Consider the following 26,368-nt stretch of genomic DNA (forward strand, 5'->3'; position numbering starts at 1 on the left):
ACAGCCTGTTCCTGCCTCCCCGGGAATGGGAATCTGATGCAGGTCTCAAATCTCTGCCCTCTGCGAGATCCCATTACAGCTCCTCTGATAACGCTCTGTAAACCCTGATTCCATTTTAGATGCTGAAACCTCACTCTCAGCATCTGTGCCCTGGACCACTGGTGGCCCTGGGATGGCCCTGGGGTGACCAGTGGCACCAGTGGGGACCAATCCCTGCTCCCTTGGCTGCTGTGCCATTTGCTGTGTGCCCATGGATGCCAGGGTTCAAGATGTGGCGGGAGCAGTTGGGAACGCACAACAAGCATGTATTCCTCTTTCCTGGCACAGCAGGCAAAGGGAGGAGGTGGCTGCTGGTGGGGGTTCAGGGGGATCTGCTCCAGTCCCTCTTGGTTTCCCTGGCAGCTCCCAGCCCTCCGTGCCCTCGCCGCGTTCCGGAGCGGCTTCTGCTGCCTGCGAGTTATTCATCGTCCTCAGCCACTAATGGACTCCATTCAACTGCCTCTCCCTCGTCCCCCCCCAGTGTGATTCATGTAGTGGCTGGAAGCAGATTCCTTTCGGCAGTGAGAGTCCCAGATATTTTATATTTACGCATCATTTTCTTCCCGGGATCTCAATTTTTCCCTTCTCTCCCCCTTTCTCCTTTCAGCTCCATCCATGCTCAGATGGGGTCGTGGCTCTGGCTCCATCACCCACCATCCCCTCTGCACATGCTGCTGAGGGTGGGGGGTGCTGGATTCATCCCCTCCTGCAGGAATGGGAAAGGGATGCTCAGAGGTGTTGGCACTGCTCCTTCTCAGCTGTATTTACTGCAGCGAGGAGCAAAGTCCACGTAGCTGTGGATGCAGTTTACAGGTAATTAAACTCAGCTTGGTGGGGATTTAAACATTAATATTGATGCTAAAGTTTTTAATAAAATATAGGGAAAGAGAGAAAGAGGTATTGATTCCTATAGGCTTTTTATTTTTTTCTCTCCTCTGGTTTCATTGTCACACAGAATGTGCTGATGTGTTGGTGAGCATGAAATTAGGGTGTCCTGTGCTGGCACGGGATCTGCAGATGGGGATTGCAGAAGGACAAATTGGGAAAGACTTAGGAAAATGCATTTGGGATTCATCTATATGTTCCTGCCCCAGCCTTCATGGGCATCTTCTGTGGTAGGCACAGCTTTGGGGACAAATCCATTTCTTGGGAATGGCGCTGAGCCTCCAAGGTTTCTGTGTCTGCTTCTTCATCCTGTGTGTTGCTCTCTGCTGGCTCAGGACAGAACCCCTTTGACCACCCTGCTGTGTGTCTGGGCTCATTCCAGCACCATTCCCATTCCCACTGTATCCTTGGGGGGTCCCTGAGATGCCCCAGTCCTGTGGTGCCACCGTGGCCATCCAGCCCCTCTGCAGCCGTTCCTGTGCTGCACCAGAGGCTGTTAAAAACCTGCTGACGGCCGTTTTTCACTCCCTGCTTCTCTGTATACACACAGGACCCGGCTTTATCTGCTTTCTCGCCAATATTTTTTTATATAACAGTGAAATATTTATATTGTCCAATAAAAGGCAGTAACTTGCAATCTCGCGCAAATTCATCGGAGACCGGGAGCTTCGTTGTCTGAATTTTCCACCCAGCAGTGACCCCTGGTAATTGGCTCCATACATCTTTGGCATCAGGGATTTACATAGAGGGAAGGGGGTGATGGATGGCCAGAGGGGGCTGCTGGCCCCCTGTGCCCCGTGTCCTGCCCCACATCCCATCATGGCACTGCCAGGTGGGTTTTGGTGATGCCAGAGAGGAAAGAGCCAAATCCCTTGTGATTCAGGCAGCTTAAATCCCCATGATGCTGGGGTGCAGGGCTGGTTTCATGGGAGTTTTGAGGTTTTGCTGGGACGTGAAAATGGAGCAAACTGCAAGTTCTTCAGGCCAGGACCAGCTGCTGGTAAAGAGGGAGGCGGCTCCTTCCGCCACAAACCAAATTTGCCCCAAAAATGCCCGTTTTGGGAGCAGGATGGGATTGAATCACCAGCAGCCAGAGCCTGGGGCACAGCTGAGCCTCAGGCAGGCACCTCCTGACCTCGGCCAGCAGCACCTCAGCCCCCAATTTATCAAAAAGCAATTAATAGCCACCCCCCCCCGCCCAGATTTTTATGGTGCCTGTCTCTTCCCCCCTGACTGCAGGGCAGTAATTAGAGTCCGTCTAATGAGGTTTCCATAGCGGGAATACGTCCTCTTGCCATATCTCCCCACCAGACAAAGCTTTTGCCACAGTTTATGGTGCCAACCTAAATTTTTTCCGGCTGTTTTCACCCTGGTACAAGCTGGACAAGGACCAGGACATCCCCTGGGCTGTGGAATTTACCAGGCAGCACCCAAGAGATCTCTTCCCACCGCATCCACCCCGTGATTTTTTTTAATTCGATTTTATTTTTTTCCCCTACATTCCACCAAAATTAAAAAGCCATCTATATCTTAAAAACCTTATTTATGAACACTTAAGCGTAAGTAAGTCATCTTTGGACGGCTTCCCTCCCTGCTGATGGATGGAATCTGGCACCGAGGTGGACCGGGAGGGAAATCTGGCAATACAATATGCTGTGCTTGACTATTTTGACACTCGGAGTGCGATGTTTTTTTTACAGTTACTGATGAGCTTATGGCACTGCTCCTTTTGGAGAAGCGAGGAGGAGGCTGGGGCTGAGAATATTGATTAGCAAGCTCCTGATTATCTCAACAGCCCTCTCGGCTTGCCTTTTCTTTTTGCGGGGAATACAGAATTCCTTCAATTATTCATGTGAACCCCCTTGTCGATACCGCCAGCGCGACACCGAGCAGAACTGGTCCAGGGGAATTGTATTCCTTAAATTCAGACTCCAGCCCTCCTAAACCCCCTTTATTTTATTTTCCCCCTATTTTTCTTGTTGTTTTTGTCCACCTTTTGTTTTAGTTTTGTTCCAGAAGGAGCTTCATGGTGCTGGCAGGGTGGTGGGGGGAAAGCACAGAGTCTCATAAACATTTAATTGAACTCAGTTGGGAATTTAGGAAAAAATGCACCTGAGGTTCAGGAGATCTGCTGTTAGGGAATTAACTCGGCAGGACAGCGGATTTTCCTCCCCAGCAATGAGATTTTTGGGAGCTGTAGATGTGAGTGACTAACAAAAGGGAAGTTAAATGGCCACAAAGGCAATTTTTAGCCCCTAACCTTGAGGTTTGGGGATTTCTGGCTCTTGCCACCTCTGGTGGCTCTGTTGGGTGGGCAGAGCTGTAGGAAAGGGGCTCCTTGAGGGGGGTGCAGCATCCTGCTGGACGCAGTATCCACCTGGAAGCATCCCAGCAGCGCGGGAGGGAATTTTGGGTTTCGAGGCGTTTATAAAAAGCAAACGTTGAGCGCCTGGCGCGGAGCTGCTGGCACCCAGCTCGCAGCCCAGATGGGGGGAGATGGGTTGTTTGTTAGAAAAAAAATGAATTAAAAAAAGATGAGAAAGGGTGGGGAGGAAAAAAAAAAAAGAGCAACTCTAAAATAGCTTTTCTTGGAGGCTGTGTGGGGAGGGGTGTTTCTACCAGCCTGGCTGGGTGGGAGGGAAAACTGGCAGCGTTGTGGGGAATGCTCAGAGGAGAGCTGGGCAACAGGATCAGGACCTGCCCTTGCCACCCACGCTCCTGGGCATGATCCCAGGCCTTTCCCAGCCTGCTGGCTCTTGGGGGGTTGAAATGGGGAGAGCCCTGGGAAGGACAGAGTGGACAGAGCTTCCAGGCAGGGCAAGGAGCCACCAGTGCTGGGAGGTGCCAGAAGGGGCCAAGGTGTGTCTGGGACGTGCCAGGGTGTGGCCAGGAGATTCCAGGTGTGGTTTGGAGATGCCAGGTGTGGTTTGGAGATGGCCAGGTGTGGTTTGGAGATGCCATGACGTTTTCAGGAGTTGCCAAAGCACGACCAGGAAGCGCAGTGAGATGCCATGCCTGGGAAGTGCCTCGATGTAACTGGGAAATGCTGTGGAGGGGCTGTGGCACATCCAGGATCCCAGGATGAGCTTGCAGTGGGGGATCTGAGGAGGAACCAAGCCACTGGCGTGGGACAACATGGTCCCAGCCCACCATGCTGCCAGGGGAGGCTTCTCCATCCCGCCCCAGGTGCTCCACATCCACGTGAGCCTTGGCTTTGGTCCTTGATGCATGGCACTTCAGGACACCCTCTTTTCTCCCTGGCAATTCAGTGTTTTCTTCAGGGGCTGCCTCCCCTGCTCCTCTTATGTGCTTGGATGGAAACCCCTGGAGAGCTGCTGGTGTTCCGAGCTCGCCAGCAGTGGCACATTAGGATCTGTCATCTGCTGAGCATTACCTGGTTTTAAATCTGTCTCTTCGGAGCTACGGAGCTGCATAGGAAAATATTAAAGTAAACAATAAGTGGATTTACACAAATGTGGCTGATTCCATATTTTTCATCACTTCATTTTATTACTGGGTTTACTGATATGCTCATTTATTTATAGAGCAATCCAGTATTGATTCATTCCGATGCACTGTGCATAAACACATAAAAAGAGAGTGATAACAATAGGAATACATTTTCAGTCTCTTAAATACTGCATTTTTTCCAATAGTCTTCATTAGATCCGCTCCGGGGACGTGAGCAATGTCCTTCGGGAAGCCCAGCCGGCCCCTCCGCCCAAGTGGCTCCGGATTTATGGGGGTGTCAGGGAGCACAGGATGCAATTCCCAGCCCAGCAGCAGCTGCAAACCCAGCCCTGCCACCTTCCTTCCTCCCACCAGGGAGTTTTTCCACAGGAGGTTTTGGGGGGGTTTTAGCCCAAAAAATGTATTCTGCTGCCTTGAGGTTGGGTTTCTGGGCTGCTTTGGTGCCAGGCGGTGCAGGGTGGATACAAGTGAGGTGCTGCTGCTCCTGGAGCCAGGGTTAAGGGGGATCAGGACTCTGTTTTTCCCCTTTTCCCCCTTTCTCCCCTCTTTTCCCTTCCCTCTTTTCCCTTCCCTTTTTTCTCTTCCCTTTTTCCGCTTCCTTTTCCCCTATCATTTTCCCCCTTCCCTTTAATCCTTCTCTATTTTCCTTTTCTTCTCAAATATTTTTCCTTTTTCCTCCTTTTCATCTTTTTCTTATTTTCTCTCTTTTCTCTCTTTATGCTTTTTCCTCTTTTCCGTTTCTTCCTTTTTCTTTTCTCCCTCTTTTCCCCTCTTTGTTCCATGTTTCCTCACTTTTCCCGCTTTTACCTTTTTCTCCCTTTCCTCCTCTTTTTTCTTCTTTTTTCCATTTCCCCCTCTTTTTTTCCTTTTTTTTGCCTTTTTTCCTATTTTTCAAATTTATCCCATATATTTCCCCCTCAAACCCCACTTTTCCTCTCTCCCCATGAATATTAAGCAGGGACAGCCAAGTGCATCACCCCATAAAATAAGTGTGGCAAACATTCCCTCTCTGCTTCTTCCTCTAAATGGCAAGGAAAAAAGGGGAAAAAATAATTTTTAAATATTAACCTGGAGGGGTGTGGATGGGCTTGTTAGGCCCTTTCTCTCTCCTATTCCTGAATACATCTCCTAAATATTTAGGCCCTTACACAATTTTTTTTCCTCGAGGAAGGAGTAGCAGGACCAGAAGAAGAAGTTGTAACCACAGAGGATAAACCCAGCTTTTATTTTTTCCCCCCTCTTCAACTAAAGGGCAGCTCCTTTCTCTCCCCAAAAGCAGTTTAATGGCAACAGCTTGAGAGGGACAAAGTTTGAATATCCTTGTGCCGGAGAAAAGAGCAGAGCGAAAGCCCTGCTAATTACAAAAGTTGCTTTATGAAAGATAATTCAAAGCAATAATTTAGCAAACATAATCAAGTAGCGCAGATGGGGATTTTGATGAATAGTTTGCAACATGCAATTAGCAGCTCTTGCAGTTACATATCATTAACCCTCAGAGCACAAAAATTATTTTCTCATTATTAGATGAAAAGGTAAAATTAAGCTGACTAGACAGTAAAGGAACAAACTACAATTAATTACCTTCATTTATTACAGTCATTATTTTAAACTTATTTTTTTTTTACTCTGATAGATAGATGAAAACATCTAAATTAAAAGTTTTGTTCTGCTAAGTGGGAGGTGAAACTTTGCAATCCTTGGGGTGCGGGGCCAGCCTGGCTGCATCCCAAATCTGGGGATCAGTGGGAACCCCCTCATCACCCCCTTAATCCATGCCAAGGATGCAGAGCCTGAGCATCCCTGCCTGTATCCCACACCAACCTGGCCCACTGCTGTCAGCCTCACAATTTTCCCTATTTTTGCAAGAAAATATTTTTTCACAAGCGTAAATTTCCAGGAAAATATTTTTCATGAAAAGTAATTATGGGGGCATTGCAAGAAATCCTTGCTGGGAATTAACCTGCCCAGGTGGCACCTTTTCCTGGTGGTGGTCAGAAATCAGCCTGTTCCTCGTTGGGTTGGGTGCTGAAAACTTTGATTTTTGAGATTTGTGGTGGTGGCAGATGGTTCAGAGCTGCCAACTGTCAGCAAATGCACTAAAAAGTAAATTCAGGGAAAAAGAATGGAGGAGAAAAAAAAAAAAAAAAAAAAAAAAGAAGGAAAGAACCAGCTCGAACAGTCAGTGAAAAAACATGGATTAGGTTATGGTGGGGAGGGTGGATAAGCTGGAAATATTTTCCCTGTTGCTGGTGTGGGTGCTCAACCCAAAAAATCCTGTGGTGCACAGGAAGGAAAGAGCTTGGGCAGCTTCTCCCAGAGGCAGCAGGGTCAGGATGATGTGGGAAAAAAGAGAGGAAAAATAACCTAATGAACTGAGTATTCTCCGTCTCTGCTCCTGAGAACTTTGCCAAAACATCACTGAACTTGTCAGGCAATATTACAACAAAATTAAGAACCAGCAGCAATTTTCTCTCATTCGGGATCCCGCGCTTTAGAAAGTAAATTATTAATGCATTTTTTTTCCTCCGTTAAGCAGTTATTTGCAGCAGTCTTGGTGTATTTCTCATTAGAAATAACATCATCTAAAGAACTTTTATTGATTCTTCTTTCCCCCCCTCTTTTCTTTTTTTAATCTCCGAATCATGGACGTGAACAACATATTTCTGTGATGTTCCCTTTAACTAGAATTCTCAGGCTTTATTTTTATATTATTGATCTTTTTGACATGAATTGCTTTTTGGCCTTGTGAAAATCTTGGGAGCTGCTCCTGCCTTTGGGGGAATGGTGGGAGTGGGGGGATGCTGTGGGATCTGGGTGGGTGTGATGGGTTTGGGTGGGTGTGCAGTGGGTTTGTGGGGGGTGTGATGGGTCTGTGAGTGTTTGATGGGTCTGTGGATGTGTGTGAGGGGTTGGTGTGTGTCTGTGATGGGTCTGTGGGGGCGTGGGATGAATCTGTGGGTGCACAAGGGCTCTGCGCACACTTGTGGTGGATTTAAGGGGTTGTTTGGACACTCAGGCACCAAAAGACCCCAACGTGTGTCTGGCTCCTCGTGGTGGTCCAGCCCCATCACCCAGAGCTCTCCCAGGACTTTGCCTCCTTCCCAACCTCCCCCTCCTTGCCACCCTCTCTCTCTCTCCCCAACTTCTTTACACATCAGCAAAAAAAAAAAAACACCCAAGAAAAAAACAGCGAAGCCTTGAATTAATTTCTTTTTCATCACTTTTCTTCAACATTTGGGGTCTCTGCTGCCGCTTTCTCCCCCGACAGCTGTTCCTCCACGCTGAAAAAGAGCTCATTTGTGGTTTACTGCCACCAGTATTTAGATGGAAATAACCCACTACTTATCCTGCACTTGATCTGGTGGATGCAAGAATAAACTCTCCGCAGATCCCGCGCCTCTGGAGCGGGGATGCTCAGACGCTCCGAGCGCCGGGGGAGTTTTACCATTTTTGTCACTCAATTATAATAATATTTCTGCTTCCAAATGTTTAAAAAGTTGGCTTCGGAAGGTATAATCATGGCACAGAGGCCAGCCTGACAATAGTAATTAATTAGGCTATTACGCATTCTGCAGTGATAATTGCTTTGCTGGAAAGTCACCAGCCATGAAAAGGACCCGGCGCGGAAATGTAATTTATCAGACGGCGGCGATCCCGTGCCGAGCCTCACCTTGAGCCCACGGGTGCTGTGCAGGGGGAAAAATGGGAATTAAGAGTACCTGGGTGTTTCATGCACAGGCAGAGCTTGCTCAGAGTGGGCACTGGGTTTGTGTCACTCATGGGCATCGTGGTGATGGGGAGAACGGGAGCGATGCCATCCTGAACTGAACCCAGCTCCCCCACTTTTAGCCATTTCCTCCTCTTTTCAGCATGTTTTCAGGTGTTGCTTTTTTGGATGTGGATGCAGGGTTTGGTTCTGCCTCAAGAAAGTGAGAATTTAGGTGTTTTATTATAATACCTTGATTTTAGGGCTGATGTGAGCTTTTTCCAGGTGTTTATTCAGCTCTGTGTGAGGAATTACAGCAGTTTCGGTGTTGGCTGAGCCATCCCTGTGTGGGACTCAGAGCTGCTCCAGCAAGAATCTCCCCCTGGCATTTGAGTAAATTATCCCCCATCTGGAAAAGATCACTGAAAATGTTAAATATCTTTTTTTCTGCTGACATTTCCTACAAGTTTAGTGGGACTGTGGAAGAGCGGAGTGGGTGTCTGGCTCAGCACGTGCCAGTTGCTCGCACTGGTGGTGCCCTGGCACTGACATGGGCTGGAATGTGCTGGGGCCCAGCACAGGGGATGCTGCAGGCCCCTTCCCATCCCTCAATGGGGGTGCTCAGACCTCCACAGGGATTGCTGAGGAGAGGGAAGGGTTCCCCTTGGAAAATGCTTTGTCTCTGAGATGTGACTTGAGGGAGGAGATGCAGTGCAAACAGCTTGGTTTGGAGTTGGTTTGGTTTGGCATTGATTGGGGGTGCACAGGGACAGACACGGGGTGATGGAGAGGGAATGGAGAACATTTGGGCTGGATTTTTGCCTTGCATCCTTTGGTTGATACCAGCTCAGGGGAGATGCAGCTCTTCAGAGCAGCTGGGAGAGATCCAGGCATCCTCATGGCCCCATATCTGCTCCTGCTCCACCTCCTGTGCATTCCAAAGGGTTTGGGAATGGGGAGGTCACACCGGGCGGGTGCCACATCCCTACAAATGCCCCACCAGGGCTCACCCCACTGGCAGATTCATCAGGCATGGATCTGTCCTGCCCCAGCACACAGGCAGTGCTGGCTCCTGGCTGCCTCCTCCCTCCTTTCCCCTCTTCACTATTATTGTTTTAAAGCACCCTGAAGCCAAGCATTTTTGCAGAACGCCAAAGAAAAGCCCCCAAATTCCTCCTCTGCTGGAGCCGCGGTGCTGAGAAAGTGGGTTTGTGTACGAGCTGCTATAAAAAGCCTGGCTTATACAATTTTAACAATAGAAAAATGATCTTTGTGCTCCAGTGCCTGCGAGCTCCGGAGGAGAAGGCGGCTTGCTCAGGTGGCTGCTGGATTACAAATGAGCCGTTTGCTTTGGGTTGCAATGACAAGCCATGGCAATCTGGGCTGCAGGGGTGAGCCAGGAGCTCTGCTGGCACACAGGAGGGGGAAATGCTCCAGTGTGGGAGATGCCATCAGACTGAGGCCCAAAGTTCAGGCTTTGTTTCATAATTAACCCATCGGTGGCATAAGAGCAATTTAATTGATTATTTCCCTGTCATAACAGTGTATCTGCTGGGTGGGCACCTCTTCCTCCATCGCTGGCTGGTGTGAGTGCCCAATTTGGCTCTTTCCAGCTGGGAATGGGTCACTTCCATCCCTGATGCTTGTGCCCTCGTGTCCCTCTGCTGCCCCATCCCGTCCACTCCAGGTGGGGCTGGATGTGAGGGGTAACCACGATGACCTGGTGGGCAGCAGCCCCTGCCCTGAGGTGTCATTGTGCCTTGAAAAATTAAAGGGAGTAAATGATTCATGCTCATAAATGTTGGATGGGAACACACAGCAGATTAACGTTGTTGGGTTATTGGGATGTGGCTGGCGTGAGGGTCACCAGCACCCTGGTACCCCAACAGCCAAGGGGGACAGGGACAGGAGAAGATGTCCCATTCCCAATGTGAGCATCCCCTCCACCCCCAGCACCAGCCTGGCAGGGCTCCGGGCGAGGCCGCGCGCCGGATCCGGCCCGGCGGGCACAACAGCGGGCGCGCTTCTTTATTCCTTATTTAAGCGCCGACATTAAATTATAATTTTCATTTACTCAGAGCACATCAATGATTTAGGGCGACGTGACATGGCAGCAGCACGAGGAGTTTGGCCACAGGCAGCGACGGCTGCGTGGGGCACGGAGCCGCGCCGGGGGGACCCGTGTGTGGCTGCGGTGGTGCTGATCCCACCAGCTCGGCCGGTTCCTCCCTCCAAGCCCATCCCTGACCCCTTTATCCCTCTCCCCGCAGGTGATTGCACTTAGTAAGAGCAGCAAGGAGGCTGAGACGGCTTTCCTGAGCGTTTGCGCGCAATTGCTCGGAGCTCCAGGTAAGCAGCGCGGTGGCGACCTGGCTGCCTAACGAGTCGCGTGCCAGTGCCCCGAGGAGCCAGCGAGGACCGTGGCACCATCCCTGGCACCATCCCTGGCGCGGCTGGCACCGTCCCCGGCACTGCTGGCACCGTCCCTGGCACGGCTGGCGTCGCCCACCGCGGCCGGCGCATGGTGCTCTGGAGATCCCAGCCGAAGAGAGGAGAGGAAGCAGCTTTTGCCATCGCTGTGTTTCAGCCCCTGAGCCAAATGCATCTTGACATTAGGAAAGGAATACATTTGCTCAGCCCGTGTAGTAACACTGCGGCTATTCCCACTTGTCTGTTTGACGGTAAGTTGAGCGAAACGGCCGAGCTCCGGCTCGCAGCACGAGCCACGGGGACATCCTTCCTCTGTCACCCCGTCCTGGGTGGGGGAAACTGAGGCACGGGGCAGCCCTGCGGTTTGTGTTGGCAGAGCTGGTCCTAGGGATGGGTGAGGAGCTGGGAGCCTCCTCCTGCTGCTCCCCACTTTGGGGGATTTGGTGTGCGCCAGGCACGGAGCGTCCCCGGGCACGTCGGGGGCTGAGAGCTGCAAACGGCTGGAAACGCGCGGAAAAGCTCCTGCAGGGCCACTAATTCATTTTCCAGACATTTAGGAATAACAAAATGTTTTAATGATTTCTTAGGGGAATTAGGGAGACATATTTTTGTCCTCATTAAATTTTCTCCTGTGCTACGAGAACCAAATGTCAGCTCGGCTTGCAGAACCCAGTTATCTTCCCTCCCCACCTCCCCGCACTCACCCACCGGCTCCTCCCGCCTGCACATGGATGCACACACACATGCACGCCCCAAAACTCCTTCCCTGTGCTCTCTGCACTCCTCCTTCTCCTCTCCCTGCTCTCCACAGCATCTCTGGCTCCTCTCCTGCACCCCAAATCCTCCCTCCCGCGGTTCATCCCCGTCTGTTCCATGTCCACATGTCTCTCGACAGGCAAACTCTTTGTGAATACTTTCCAAGCGCCACATAAGTCCTGATTCGACATTTTTTGCTTTGAATGGCTGCTGTCAACACAAATCTCTGGCAGAGACTGTAACGGAGCCTGATTGCTCAGCAAGTATTTTGATAAGTGAGCTGGCTGTGTGTCTGTAATTACGGGAGAAAACCGTAAATCTTTTGGATATTGTTCACACAGATGTGGCGTGAAGGGAAGGGGGGGAAGCAGTAAAATGTGTTAAAAGCATAATTAATGTCATTGTTGTTGGGGATGATTTGATTTAAGGCTGACTTTGACTCGTGGAGGGATTCGTAGGGCGCTGCTGGATGTGTTGGAGCAGGTTGGGATGGGGTGGCAGAGGAGAGGTGACAGCACTATGGAGGTGCTGTGGGTGTCCCATGGGTGCACCAAGGGTGACCTGTGCTCCTCCTGGGGCCAGGCAGCAGCAGCAGCATGGAAGGTGGGCTGGGTAGAATGGCCCTGGCACCGGGATTAGCTGGTGATCCCCGGGGATACAGGTGCTCGTCTGCTCAGGAGAAGGTGAGGAGCACTCAGAACTGCCCCTGTCCCTGTTAGTGAGCCACCAAAGGAGTGCCATGGAGAAGGGTCTGGAGGAGGAGTCATTTGAGGAGCAGCTGGGGGCACTTGGTTTGTTCAATGCGGAAAAGAGGAAACTGAGCAGAGCCTTCATCCCAACCCACAGCATCCTCAGGAGGGGCAGTGCAGGGACAGCTCCAATCTCAGTGAGCAGGGGCAGCACCCAGGGAATGGCTGGAGCTGTGTCAGGGAGTTTTTGGTTGGATATCAGGGAAAAGTTCTCCCCCAGAGAGAATGTTCCCCAGGGAATGGGCACAGCCCTGAGGCTGCCAGAGCTCTGGGAACACTTGGACAACACTCTGAGGAACGCACAGGGTGGGAATGTTGGGGTGTCTGTGCAGGGCCAGGGCTTGGACTCCTGGATCCTTGTGGTCCCTTCCAGCTCAGGGTATTTTGTGATTCTGTGATCCTGCTGCAGCGCTGCTGGTGCCACTAAAGGGTGGCCAATGACGCCAGCTAGTGGTGGCACTTATATTTGTATTTATTTATTTATTTAATTAATATATATAAAAACTGCATATATAATGGGTGAGGGTATGGAGGGATAGATCAGCGTGCCAGGGCAGGGACACACTTGTTTCCCAGGGGAGCTGCCTGCACCATGGCCCCAGAGTGATGCCCTCAGATCCTGTTTAGGCACACGTGTCCCTCGTGTCACCCATCTGTGCTGCTGGCCAGTGTCAGGTCTAACCTGTCCCAGTGGAAGATGTGATCCATGGAGGAAGGGATTACACCCCAATATCTCACAGGTGGTGGCAGAGCCAGCCCCACAGCTGAGGATGGTGTTTCCCAGTGGGTGGGCAGTGTGGCATTAGCTCAGTGCAGTTATTCCAGTCCGGAATTTGGCATCTGCACTGCCCTGGCTGTTGTAAAGGTTTGTTCTTCCCTTCCCAAAGCTCTGTTCCCACCATTTCATCCCAGGCTGGCAGCTCCAAACAGGGAACAGCACACGGAGAGCTGCAGCTCATGGGAAGGAAAATGCTGACCCAAGGAAAATCCCTGGTGCTTTATCACTCAGACCCGTTTTTCCCATATTATTTCTCATCTTGGAGGCAGGAGGAGCTGCTGGTCTGTATCAAACAGGGCCTGTCCCAGTGTTTATCTCCATGGAGGCAGCTCACAGGCTGGCACGGAGCCTCCTGCCAGCACCCCCAGGGCTGGGGGGGACAGGGGGGATCCCAGCAGCCCCCGGAGTGCAGGGTTTAATTATCCATATCCTTATCTCCACTCATGTCGTTATGGAGTTATTAATGGCTGTGGGAGCATCCAGGCTGGCTGGGGCTGTGCTGCATCACTGCCACCCCACACCCCTGGGTGGGGAACCAGCCTGGGGAATGCTGAGCTGAGTGAGACACACCAGGAGCTGAAGGATGCTGTGAGCATCCCCAGCAGGGTCCCAGCTGGAGCCACGTCCCTGTTTCAGTGACAAAGCTGACAGCACTCATGCCTCTGGATCCCTGTGGCCAGAATCCTGGCACAAACCTCTTATTCCATCCATTCACTTGTGATGTCCAGCAGAAAAAAGGGATAACATTCCCTGTGGAGGATGCTCTGGTCTGGCAGGCACTAATCCTGGGGGGATGCTGTGGGGTGTGATGCTGTGGGATGGCAGCAATGGGACAGACAGACACACAAATCCCATTTGGAGGAGCACAGCCTTGGCATTTCTTGTTTGCAAGGAGCATCCACATGGGCATGGACCAAATCTTGCATCTCCTGGGCGGGTTCACCCCCAAAATCATCTGGTGCTGTGTTTGACCCCCAAATCCCATGTTTGACCTCCTTCATCCCTCTTCCATCTCAGCCAGGGGCTTGCCAAGCAGCAGAGCTGCTCTGTGTCCCGTTCTGAGTGGAGGCAGCCAGTTGTTGGAATTTTTTTCCACCACCCACTGTTATTATCTTTTACCCTTGGATGCCTGCCACGTGCCGTACAGTAGCATGCCCAACTCCACCCCACTTCCCTGTTTGCCTAACTTTTTGACCCTGGAGAATTCAAATCTATTTTCTCTCCTCTTCTTTTCCATTTTAAAAAAAAAAAAAAAAAAAAAAAAATCCCCCAAACCTACATTAACCTGGCTCAATAGGAGGCATTTTCTTGAACTTATTAAAAAACCCAGACTTGTAAATTAATTTGTTCATGTTGTACAATGGCAGTGCAGATGGACTCATTAGCATGCACACAACAAATAATTATAGATGAATTTTTAGCTGGCCTGCTTAATGGGCTTGCTGGGTTAATTATGTCAATGTATAATTACATCAGCCCTGGGAGACATAATGGCACACCCCGCTGAGCAGACACCAGCTAATGATGGTGTAATGCTGACAGAGGGAAGACGGACGGCTCCGGATGCACCTGCTTACCTCGGCACAAACCTCCATTGTCTGTGCCCAAAGCAGCCCTGCAGGAGCCACCGTGCCCGGGGAGGTGATGTCCCCATGTCCCCAGCCCGTCCCTCCGTGTCGCGGGGCTGGCGGGGAAAGGCAGGGATGTTCCTGTGGCTCCTGGGATGGCAGGATGTCCCCATGGCTGCTGGAAAAGAGGGACTTGGTGTGTCCCCACGGCTCCTGGAAAGGCGGGACCTGGCGTGTCCCCATGGCTCCTAGAAGGGCAGGACTCAGGGGGTGTTCCCATGGCACCTGGAATGACAGGATGCCCACATGGCTGCAGGAAAAGTAGGACTTGGCATGTCCCCATGGCTCCTAGAAAGGCAGGACTAGGGTGGTGTCCCCATGGCACCTGGAATGGCAGGATGTCCCCATGGCTGCTAGAAAAGCAGGACTTGGCATGTCCCTATGGCACCTGGAATGGAAGGAGGTGGCATGTCCTCATGGCTCCTAGAAAGGCAGAATTCAGAATATCCCCATGGCTCCTAGAAAAGAAGGACTTGGGGTGTGTCCCCATGGCACCTGGAATGGCAGGATGTCCCCATGGCTGCTAGAAAAGCAGGACTTGGCATGTCCCTATGGCACCTGGAATGGAAGGAGGTGGCATGTCCCCACAGCTCCTAGAAAGGAAGAACTCGGGGCATGTCCCCATGGCTCCTGGATGACAGAATTCAGGATATCCCCACGGTTCCTGGAAAGGCAGGACCTGGTGCATCCCCATGGCTCCTGGAATGGCAGAACTCAGGATATCCCCACAGCTCCTAGAAAGGCAGGACCTGGCGTGTCCCCCCATGGCTTTTGGCAAGGCAGGACCTGGTGTGTTGTCCCCATAGCTTTGGGTAACGCAGGATCTGGGGTGTCCCCACGGCACGGGGAGGTGGGAGAGGGCCTGTGCAGGACCATCCCTGCCTCTCACCGCCCATCCCACACCCCACAGACCCCGCTCCTGTGCTGGAGGCTGCCCGGAGCCTGGAGGATCGGCTGCAGCAGCTGCAGCGCCTCGAGCCGGAGCCGCCGCCGCCCCTCAAGGATCTCAGCCGGCCCTGGAAGAAGCACCCGGAGCTCGGCAGCACCAAAGGTACCGGGACAGGGGCAGCCCCTGGGAGCATCCCTGGCATGCGGGGCCAGGATTGCCCCCTGGCCACCGCTGTGTCCCCTCCGCAGCCGTGTGTGTGTGCCTGTGTCCCCGCAGAGCGCAGGGACGCGAGGTCGCCGGCAGCTGAGCCCCCGCTGCCCGGCCCCGACGGCAAAGCCAAAGCGCCCGGCACAGAGACCCCGCTGCAGAGACATGAGGCAGACAAGCAAAAGTATGTGAGAGACCAAATGGGGTGGGTTTGGGGCGCTGTAAGGACGCGTGGCTCTGTCCTCGCTCCTGCACGGGGATGTCCATCCATCCATCCATCCATCCATCCATCCATCCATCCATCCATCCATCCATCCATCCATCTTCTCCTTCCCTTTGCTGTCCAGTTTGAAGCAGTCACACCATGCTCAGAAACTCGATACCAGACTCTCCCAGTGTCTGTCTGTCTGTCCATCCCCATCCCGGGTGGTTTTGGGGAAGCAGCAGGCACAGGCACAGCGGGGACAGGTCCCTCCTGTTGTCCCCTTCCACGGAATCCCTGGCTCATGGCTTTGCTCGGACTAGTGGGCTCAATCCAGGTCACTGTGTGAACCTCATTAGATGACCTTTTAATTCGGATACTCTGGTGCCTTCATTGTTATTCCTTAACACGCTGCACCAGGGAAACAAATGAAGAATCTTTAAAGCCTAAATTGCAGATCTCTGCGAGTAAGTTCCTGGCAAGTGCAGGCTATAAATAATGCAGAATAACTTTGCCCTGATTGCTTCCCCCTCCTCCAGTTAATTACAGGTGGGGGTGGGCTGCCATGCCCCCCTCAGAGGGGTTTCAGCCTCAGGGATCAGGGACCATTTTCAACCCAATGTGAATTTTTTTTACACTTGGGGCAATAAACATTAAACATGTTTTACTGAGGGGTAACACAGCTTGGACACATCCTGGTATCCACTGGTGGGAGTTTCCTGGCTTCAGTGAGTGATGGGGTAGAGGAGGGGACTCTGAGGGGTCTCTGTGTGGTTCTGGGGGGCTGTGGGGTCGGCGGTGCCCCCTGTCCATCCCTGGTGCCCGTCTCTCGCAGGGGCCTGCAGGAAGCTCAGGTCACCTTGGCCGCTCGGCTGGGGGAGGCAGAGGAGAAGATCAAAGTGCTCCACGCAGGTAGTGGGGCCGGGACAGGGGCTGCTGACCGTGCAGGGCCTGGCCCCCACCCCACAGCTCACCCTCCTCTTCCTCTTGCCAGCGCTGAAGGCCACGCAGACGGAGCTGCTGGAGCTGCGCTGTAAATACGACGAGGAAGCGGCGTCCAAGTAAGTGCCCAGCAGGGCTGGGTTGTGCTCAGAGCTGAGCTGAGACACCTTTGGCAGCACTGGGACGTCTCTGTGGTGCTGCTTGAGGAGCTGAGACGCTTCAAGCCCCTGCAGGAACATCCTCAGTTGTGGTGTCACCGAAATTGTGAGAGAAACACAAACTCTCCAACAACATCTTTTAAGTGTTGGAGAGCCAAGGTGTTGCTTTATTCTGGCCGGGATGTGCAACAGAAATTGTTTCATCCACTCATGCCCGGGTTATGCAGTGAAAATCATTAAACCACACCTGGTTTTGTACCAGACCTTTATTTATTAGTACATAAAAGCCCCACAGAAATTCACATTCATTGATCTCAAATGACACAACCCTTAGTATTCCATCTCCTATTGGTTATTAATTTCTTCACCTTCGATCTTAATTGGGTCCTCATCCTTGGGCTCTCTTATCGATCTTTTCCCAGACCAGGTGTCTCCGACCCACCAGGGAGGAAATGTTTGTTGATGTTCTCTTATCTCCTGTTATCTCCCGGCTACTCCCAGTTCTTCCCCGGGAGTCTTTTGAGGAGAAACTTCAGTTCTCCTCCCCCTGGGCAAAGGCAAAATCCCTCAGCCTCCTGCCCATGTTCTGGGCTGTGTCTGTGCCCCCACACCCTCTGACATCTCTTGTTTTCTGTCTCAGGGCAGATGAAGTGGCCATGATCATGACCAACCTTGAGAAAGCCAACCAGGTGAGCCAGGAGCTGACTTGGCAGGGGCTGGTGGGGTTGGCCCTGCAGAACTCGAGGTGCTGCATGCACCCCAAGCATCTGTGTGGCCTGAGTGTCTGTCCCCAAAACTGATAAGGGGTTGACAGGCACCACGATTGGGAATTCCTACAAAGGAGGGCTCAGTTTCCTCCCCTTGGTGGGACCCCCTGCCCCATGTATGGGGTCAAGGGTGTGTTTGGGATTCTGCCAGGCTCCATTTGGCTGCTGGAGCTGGCACTTGTCACCTCCAGCCTCCCATGGGTGTTTTAGGGCACAACCCACACTGTTCCTGTGGTAGATTCCGTTGAAATCTCTCTTGGTCTCTCCACTCCTCTTAATTAGTGGGTTTTTTAATTCTGAAAATGTAGGTACAAATAAATGCATGTGGATAATACAAGAGGTCTAAAGAACAATTTGTGTAAATAAAACCATCCTTTTGGGTGGAAAAAAGATATCCTGGAGATGGTCTGCAGCCAGTGCTGAAGGATGGGGATCAGGAACTGTGCTAGGACATGGGGACCTTAAATACATGGGGGGAACTTAAATATCTGGGCTGGGCTGAGGATGCTGGAGGTGGGAGTGGGATGCTCAGGAGAGGCAGAGACTGGGGCAGATCCTGGGCCCTGTGTGGGGTGGGCTGAGCTGCAGTGCCTGGTGTGATTCCTGCTCTGTTCCCTTGCAGCGGGCGGAGGCGGCGCAGAGGGAAGTGGAGAGTTTGAGGGAGCAGCTGGCGGCCGTCAACAGCTCCCTGCGCCTGGCCTGCTGCTCCCCGACAGGCACCACGGGGGTGAGGGCATCCCTGGGACCAGGAGCACCCCTCAGGAACAGCCCTTGGGGCCAGGAGCACCCCTCAGGGCCAGGGACAGCCCTGGGGCCTGCAGCATCCTTTGGGGCCAGCAGCATCTGTCACAGCCAGGAACGTCCCACTGCACTTGGGAGCGCCTCACTGATGCAGGGAGCACCTTTTTGTGTTTGGGAGCAAGCCCAAAATGCCTGAGGGGAGGAAACCCAAAATGCCTGAGGAGTGTTTCCACCCTGAGGCAGTAGAACTGGCTGTGCCTGTCAGCCTCTCACAGAGAAGGGGACACGCACCCCCACAGCACTGAAATGCACCTGGGAGACCTTTAAGGGGCAGAAGGAATGTCTGTCCCTCCCCAGGGCTCTGTCACCAATGTCCCAAATGCACTAAGCTGAGCCCTGCTTCCTGCAGGGACATGTCCAATGGGGAGGGTGGCCCTTGTCCCCACCTTGGGTGGCCGGGAGCTGACAGTGTCCCCTCTCCCAGCAGGACAAAGTGAACTATTCCATGTGCTCAGGGTCGAGGTTGGAGGCAGCTCTGGCTGCCAAGGACCGGGAGATCCTGCGGCTCCTGAAGGATGTGCAGCACCTCCAGAGCTCTCTGCAGGAGCTGGAGGAGTCCTCTGCCACCCAGATCGCCGAGCTGGAGGGACAGCTGGCCGCCAAGAACGAGGCCATCGAGGTGCGCCCGTGGGGGCTTGGGGCGTGCCAAGGGTGGGGGACACAGGTCCTGCCATGCCAGGGGTGGGGGACATGGGTCCAGCCATGCCGTGTGGCCACCAGGAGCTGGCTGCAAGGAGTCCCCTCCTCTGCTCCACAGAAGCTGGAGGAGAAGCTGCAGGCACAGGCTGACTATGAGGAGATCAAAACCGAGCTGAGGTATGGCTTGACCGGCGCCCATGGCTGCCTCCTCGCTGGTGTCCCAGCACCACAGCTGTGACACAGCCACCATGTCACCTCCTTGTCTCCCTGCCAGCATCCTGAAGGCGATGAAGGTGGCCTCTGCTGGCTGCAGCCTGCCCCAGGCAAGTGGCGTGGCGCGTCCCGAGGCGCTGGCCGGGCTGAGCCAGCCCTGCCGACGGTGCCTCCGCCGCCTGTCCCCATCTCGCCCTGGCTCCTTGCAGAGCATCTCCAAGGCAGAGGAGGCCCTGCTGCTGGGGAAGGAGGCTTTCTACCCCTCCCAGAAGTACCTGCTGGAGAAGCCCAGTCTGCTGGCCAGCACTGGTAGGGATGTTAGATTCTGTGCCATCCTGCTGGGAATATCCGTGGGAATGTGTGTGGCCCGGCTGTGGTGGGGTGGGATGTTGCCTGGGGAAACTGAGGCAGGAGCTGTTTGGCTGCAGGGCTGTGCCTGAGCCGTGGTCAGGGGGACTCTAGTGTGTCTCCCTCTCTCTCCTTCATCTCTAGAGGAGGATCACTCCGAAGACGAGTCAGGGAAGGATCCACTGGGCATGGAGCAGCCGTACCCATCTCCTCACCACGCCCCAGCTGACGACCCCGCGTCCCCCACTCCCCTCCCGCCGCTGCCTGGCCCCGGCGTGGCCCCTGATGGTCCCCGGACTTTCTCGCTGTCCCCCTTCCCAGGGGCTGAGCGGCTCTCAGGGGACCCCAAGGCCCCCCACCTCCCTGTGCCCGGCTACAAGAGCGAGAGCAGCAGCGGGGCGCCGCCCTTCCCCTCCTCCTTCTTTGGGGCCAAAAGCAGCACCGTGCACCCCGTCCCCGTGCCGGCCACCAGTGCCACCAGCCCGCCCGGCGAGCCCTCCGAGGGCAGCGCCGGCAGCTCCGGCGAGGAGGAGCAGCTGGACACGGCCGAAATCGCCTTCCAGGTGAAGGAGCAGCTGCTGAAGCACAACATTGGGCAGAGGGTCTTCGGGCACTACGTGCTGGGGCTGTCCCAGGGCTCCGTCAGCGAGATCTTGGCGCGGCCCAAGCCCTGGCACAAGCTGACGGTGAAGGGCAAGGAGCCGTTCATCAAGATGAAGCAGTTCCTGTCCGACGAGCAGAACGTGCTGGCCCTGAGGACTATCCAGGTGCGCCAGAGAGGTGAGTGGTTGGGGTGGCCCTGGCCAACGGGTCCTGTCCCCCTCCCAGTGCACCCCAGTTCACCCTGGGGTGCCTCATGCTGTGGCAGGGATGCTCACCAGAGCCTGATGTGCTGGGATGCTGTTCCCCAGGATTTTCCCTGCTGGGATGGAGCTGGCTGCTGGGTGGGATGAACGCTGGCAAACGGCAGCAATTAACAGCAACCCATGGCTGTGGAACTGCATCCCCGGACGTGCTTTACTCATTTATTCTGACAAGTGCCATTTAATTATTCATTAGGCTGTTCTGTGCTGTATGAATCAATGTGCTGGGGAATATTTCATTAAAATAATGAAGTTTTAGTGCTGCGGAACCTCGGCGCGGCGTTGGCACTGTCGTGGAATGGTGACTCCCATCTCTGGGGACAGTGGCTGCTGGCCACATCTCAGCAGTGGCAGCGGGTCACTCAAGTCCCCATGGTGGCACCAGCAGTGGACAATGCAGACCCATGGCTCATGCCCCTGCTGGTTTAAGCCTGGAGGGCTCTGATTTATCCCCTGGATCTGATCCATCATTAACACTTCTCTTGCACAGCCAGGAGGGCACAGTGCCAGGGATGGGGACATGGTTTCTGTGCCCGTGTCTCTGCTCCTGGTGGGGAGAGGGTGCCCTTGGCTGGGATGAGCAAGGTGGTGGGAGATGCTGTGCCAGAGGCAGGAGCTGGCAGCCAGGGCTACCAGGGCTCCCTGTGCTCCGGTAGCGACTAATCGGGAGTGACATTTGTCTTCAAACCAGCATCCCTAAAAATAACTGAACATGAGGAGCAGTAAATACTTCCTGACATACAAGTGGAGCTTGTAAAACCAGCGCTGGTGACAAAGCTGTTATCCTGCCTCTTTGATCAGGTAGCATCACGCCACGGATCAGGACACCGGAGACCGGCTCCGACGACGCCATCAAAAGCATCCTGGAGCAGGCAAAAAAGGAGATTGAGTCGCAGAAGGGAGGTAGGTGCTGCCATAGGGGTGGCCAATCCCTGCTCTGCCCTGTGGCAGCAGCACCCATCCCAAAAATTGGCTTTTTGGGGGGTGTTTCACCCATTGACATCCATGTAGAATTTTAGGGCATGTTGGAAGAAAATGCCGTGTGGGATGGAAGAGTCCCTGTGCAGCAGAGTTCAGATCTGGGCTTTCAGAAACTTTGGATGCACTCTTTTTCCTCCCCCCTTCCCCAAACCAGATGATTAAATGAGTATTCAGGATCCATCTGGCACAAGGAACCATTAAAGCAGCTGCTCTCACAGTCAATTACAAGAAATGAAATACATTAAAACAGGTAGTCTGCTGAGAAAGCAGAATCCCGGAGAATTAAATTAGACCGCAACGGTGGAAAAAACAGGCAGGGAAAACAAACATGTTTGTCTATCGCATTGTTGGTAATGGGATTTATTTTGCAATCATCAAAAAAGAAGCTGGCTTTGAGTTGGGGCTGTTGACGCCATTGCTTTGTGAATGCTGCTGGTCCAAACCAGATTGGAATAAACCACTTTCCTCCCACACTTTGAGTTGTGGCCGCACAGTAAACGATGTCTGCTGCTCCTCTGGGCTGCCCTCATCCTTTTTCTCTACAGGGGAGCCCAAAACACCATCAGCATCACAGGCAGTGGCCAACGGGGCGAGCAGCAGCAGCTCAGAGGACGCCATCAAGAGCATCCTGGAGCAGGCGCGGCGGGAGATGCAGGCGCAGCAGCAGGCGCTGCTGGACATGGAGTCGGGGCCCGGTGGGCGCGGAGGGGACACGGTGCCCTCCGAGCGCTCCACGCTGGGCACCGTCAGCCAGAACATCACCCCCGCCCTGGTCAAGCAGGAGGAGGGCAGCGGGGCCAGCCCTGGGCCGCCGCAGACGCCCCTGGCCGTGCTCTCCCCCGCCGCCTTCGTCCAGAGCATCATCCGCAAGGTGAAGTCGGAGATCGGCGACGCCGGCTCCTACTTCGACCAGCACTGGGCGTCGGAGCGGAGCCTGCTCAGCCGGCCCTACACCTCCGTGTCGCCCTCGCTGTCCTCCTCCTCCTCCAGCTACTCCAGCATGGCCAACGGCCGGGGCTGGCCGCGGGGGGAGCCCGGTGAGGGCGGCACCAACGAGGACGAGCCGCAGCCGGCGGATGAGGAGCCCCAGCGGCTGTCGGAGATGAAGGCGGAGGGAGCTGGAGCGGAGCCGGCGGCCGGTGGGCGTCTGTCCTACTACCCCACGTACGTGCCACGGACCCTGAAGCCCACGGTGCCACCGCTGACGCCAGAGCAGTATGAGATGTACATGTACAGGGAGGTGGACACGCTGGAGCTGACCCGGCAGGTCAAGGAGAAGTTGGCCAAGAACGGCATCTGCCAGAGGATCTTCGGAGAGAAGGTACCAGCCTGGAGAAGGGGGGTCTGGTGTCCCCCTCTGCTCCATGAGCCAGAGCCTGGGGCTCATTGATGGCCTTCACCAGCTCCTTCCAGAGTCTTCCTTTTCCCTGGTCTGTTTCTCCTTGGAGGACTCTGAGTCCTCAGGTCTGACCCAAGCCCAGTCTCCCAGTGGCCACCGCTAACTGGTTGTGGCACTTCCCACCAAGAGCACACAGTCCCCTCAACCCAGCCCTTCGGGGACCAGCCTCCCACCCCACTGGGTATCCCGGGGGGCCCACCATCAGCACCCATGGCTGGGGACAGAGGGTCCAGACATGCTGTGGGGCAGCGGGTGGCAGCATGTGGCAGTGGGTGGCATCCTGCTCCCCCTCCCCTGACAGGGGAGTGGAGGGCAGGCGGCTTCCCAGCACTGGGGGAGTGCAGCCCACCTTCAGAGGGTGACACCTGCGTGGTGCCCAGGTGCTGGGACTGTCCCAGGGCAGTGTGAGTGACATGCTGTCGCGGCCCAAACCATGGAGCAAGCTGACACAGAAGGGTCGGGAGCCCTTCATCCGCATGCAGCTCTGGCTGACAGACCAGCTGGGCCAGGGGATCAGCCAGCAGCCCACACCCTCCCAGGGTAAGTGACATCAGTGTCCCCATGTGTCATCAGTGTCCCCACCACTTCTGTGTCCATCCCCTGCATCCCAGGGAGTTTGTCCTGCTCCCACCCCAGCATGGGAAGAACTGTCCCTGCCAACTCCAGTACCAGCACCCACATCCTGGGAAGTCCCTTCCATCCCCAACCTCCTTCATTTAAAACAAAAATAAAAGGAAAGCCACATCAAAAACCTTGGGCTTCGTGCCTGACGTAAAGCAATAACTGGATTTTTTGTGTTATATTGGTGGCATTTTCTCTCTTTAATTATTCCACCACCATCATCTCCCACTTTGGAGAAGCTTGGCTGGTATCCCTCTCCTCTAGAGGGCAAATCCACAAGCATCCCCCAAATGCCCTTCCTGCTCCTTGCCCCGTCCCCTCCCACTGACCCCTGTGCCCTGGTGTCACACAGCCAGCCCAGCGGAGCCCCAGCCGTCCCCCTCGCCGCCCCCCAGCCCCTCTGAGCACGAGAAGGGCTGCCAGGAGCCCCTCACCCTGGCCTTGGAGAGCAGCAAGGAGAACCAGCAGCCCGAGAGCCGCTCGACGCCTGCGCTGGGCGGGAAGATGTATCCCAACAGCCAGGGCCCCATGGGCATCCAGGAGATCGTCGCCATGTCCCCCGAGCTGGACACCTACTCCATCACCAAGAAGGTCAAGGAGGTCCTGACAGACAACAATTTAGGTGCGGGCCCTCTCTCTGCCCAGGTTTTTGGGAGCTGCTGGTGAGACTGCATGGATCCAGCACCTCAGTTCCTGTAGGTGCAACCCCCCCTTCCAGATGTTTCTCTGTGGGTGCTCATGGGAATTCCAGGAGGATGCTGGCTGGGAAATGGGGTGCACCTGCTCTGCAGGGGGACTGCAGCGCCCGTCCCACCGCTCTACCCCGCTAACCACCTCTGCTTCTCCTCCGCCAGGCCAGCGGCTGTTTGGGGAGAGCATCCTGGGCCTGACGCAGGGCTCGGTGTCCGATCTCCTCTCCAGGCCCAAGCCGTGGCACAAGCTGAGCCTGAAGGGGAGGGAGCCCTTCGTGCGCATGCAGCTCTGGCTCAACGACCCCCACAACGTGGAGAAGCTGCGCGACATGAAGAAGCTGGAGAAGAAGGGTGAGGGACGGGGTGACACGGCCCTGCTGGGTTAGGTGACACATCCCACTGGTTGGGGGGGGGTTCCTGGGCTGCGGGGCGAGCGGTGCCAGCTGGGTGTCCTCTCCTGCAGCCTACCTGAAGCGCCGATACGGGCTGATGAGTGCTGGCTCGGACAGCGAGTCCCCCAGCGCGCGCTCCGAGTGCGCCAGCCCCAGCGCGCCGCCGCAGGACCTCAGCCTGCTCCAGATCAAGAAGCCGCGGGTGGTGCTGGCGCCGGAGGAGAAGGAAGCCCTAAAGAAAGCCTACCAGCTGGAGCCATATCCCTCCCAGCAGACCATCGAGCTGCTCTCCTTCCAGCTCAACCTCAAGACCAACACCGTCATCAACTGGTTCCACAACTACAGGTATGGGCACTCTCGGGCTTTGGGGGTACTGTGACACAGAGTGTCTCTGTTCCCCTTCCAGCCTTCCATGTCACTCTTCACTAGATGAGAGGTGCAGACCCACTGGAGGTCTCCAGGTTGGTGGGTGGTGTTGGCTACCTTGACCAAGTCATGTTGAGCATCTAAAGTGGTTTCCATGCTCACATCCACCTGCTCACCCCAGAGCGGGATCTCTGTGAAGGGGGAGAGCCTTACGGAGGCTGCTGGAGCACAGGATCCATCCCCACAGCAGCCCAGCCCTGGGGAGCAGCACAGGTTTCATCCTTAGGTGACATTGCAGTGGACAGTTCATCCACTGGCTGGAGATGTGGCATGGGGCAGTGGGTGGTTGTTGCCACCCCTCCGTGGTTGTGTCCCGCAGGTCACGGATGCGCCGAGAGATGCTGGTGGAGGGCGCACAGGACAATGACACGGACCCGGAGCAGAGCGGCGGGACGGCCATCCCCGGGCGCCGGGCCCCCCATAGCCCCGACTCGGACCCCGAGGATCACAAACCCGTGTTGGTGGGGGGCGAGCCCCCCTGTGCTGCTGCGCCCGTGAAGGTGAAGGAGGAGCAGGGCGATCCGGGCGGCTGGAGCCGCCGGCGGGACTCACGCAGCCCGGCCGGCGCGGCCGAAGGCACCGGACCTCCCCACGAGGAGCCGGGGGCAGCCCCCCACGCCGCTGCCCCCAGCCTCCTGCGGCGGGGAGGCCGCGCCGGTGCCACCGCTGGGGGACCCCAACCGCCGCCGCCGCCACACCCCGACAGCTCCCAGTCCTCGGCGGGCTCGTCCCGCTGCAGCTTGGTGGTGTCCCCAACGTCGCCCTCGGCAGCTTCCTCGCCCGGCCTCACCGGCTCAGCCTCTCCAGGACCGTCCTCTGCCGGGCCGGTGTCGCCGGCGCTGCCACCGGCTGCCGGCCCCCGGCTCAGCACCAGCGTGCAGCGGCGCCACGAGAAGATGGCCAACCTCAACAACATCATCCACCGCCTGGAGCGGGCTGCCAACCGCGAGGAGGCCCTCGAGTGGGAGTTCTGAGCCCCCCGACGCCCCAAATATATATATACACCCCCACACATATATATATATTTTGATAAATGCAGTGTGCACCGAGAGGTGACGAGTGGCCGGCGCCACGGAAGAGGAGCGCCCGTGAAAAAAGAGGGGACCCCTCTCTATGAATCCACCCCACCCCTCTGGCTTTGTTTTAAATGTGAAAAACTGGGAACAATTTTAGAAAAGTAAAACAAAAAAACAAAAAATATTTATAGACCTCTTTTAGATATTTTAATAAAAGGATACTTTGGAATTTATTAACAGCTTAAGCTGCTTTGATATTAAAGATAGCTATAAAATCAAGATGATGTAGCAGTCGTGTCATTAAATGTACACTGAAGTCTTGTAGTTTGCCACTGGATGAGATTAAAAACAAATAAACAAAAAAAAAAAA

General features: G+C 54.7%; 1 protein-coding gene across 1 annotated transcript; it reads left to right on the top strand.

The window, feature by feature from the left end:
• The first annotated feature begins 753 nt into the window (after positions 1-753).
• On the top strand, positions 754-26,368 carry CUX2 (cut like homeobox 2). Its single transcript, XM_059485377.1, has 19 exons — positions 754-852; positions 10,372-10,450; positions 15,353-15,493; positions 15,608-15,722; positions 16,576-16,652; positions 16,735-16,801; positions 17,481-17,529; positions 18,230-18,334; positions 18,836-19,027; positions 19,166-19,224; positions 19,322-19,569; positions 19,753-20,388; positions 21,273-21,374; positions 21,998-22,773; positions 23,232-23,391; positions 23,825-24,094; positions 24,327-24,515; positions 24,628-24,901; positions 25,302-26,368. Exons 1-19 carry the CDS (start codon positions 754-756, stop codon positions 25,954-25,956), a joined length of 4,293 nt encoding a protein of 1,430 aa, XP_059341360.1. The 3' UTR covers positions 25,957-26,368.

Source organism: Ammospiza nelsoni, chromosome 18 (genome assembly GCF_027579445.1).
Source record: "Ammospiza nelsoni isolate bAmmNel1 chromosome 18, bAmmNel1.pri, whole genome shotgun sequence".
NCBI classification, from domain to species: Eukaryota; Metazoa; Chordata; class Aves; order Passeriformes; family Passerellidae; genus Ammospiza; species Ammospiza nelsoni.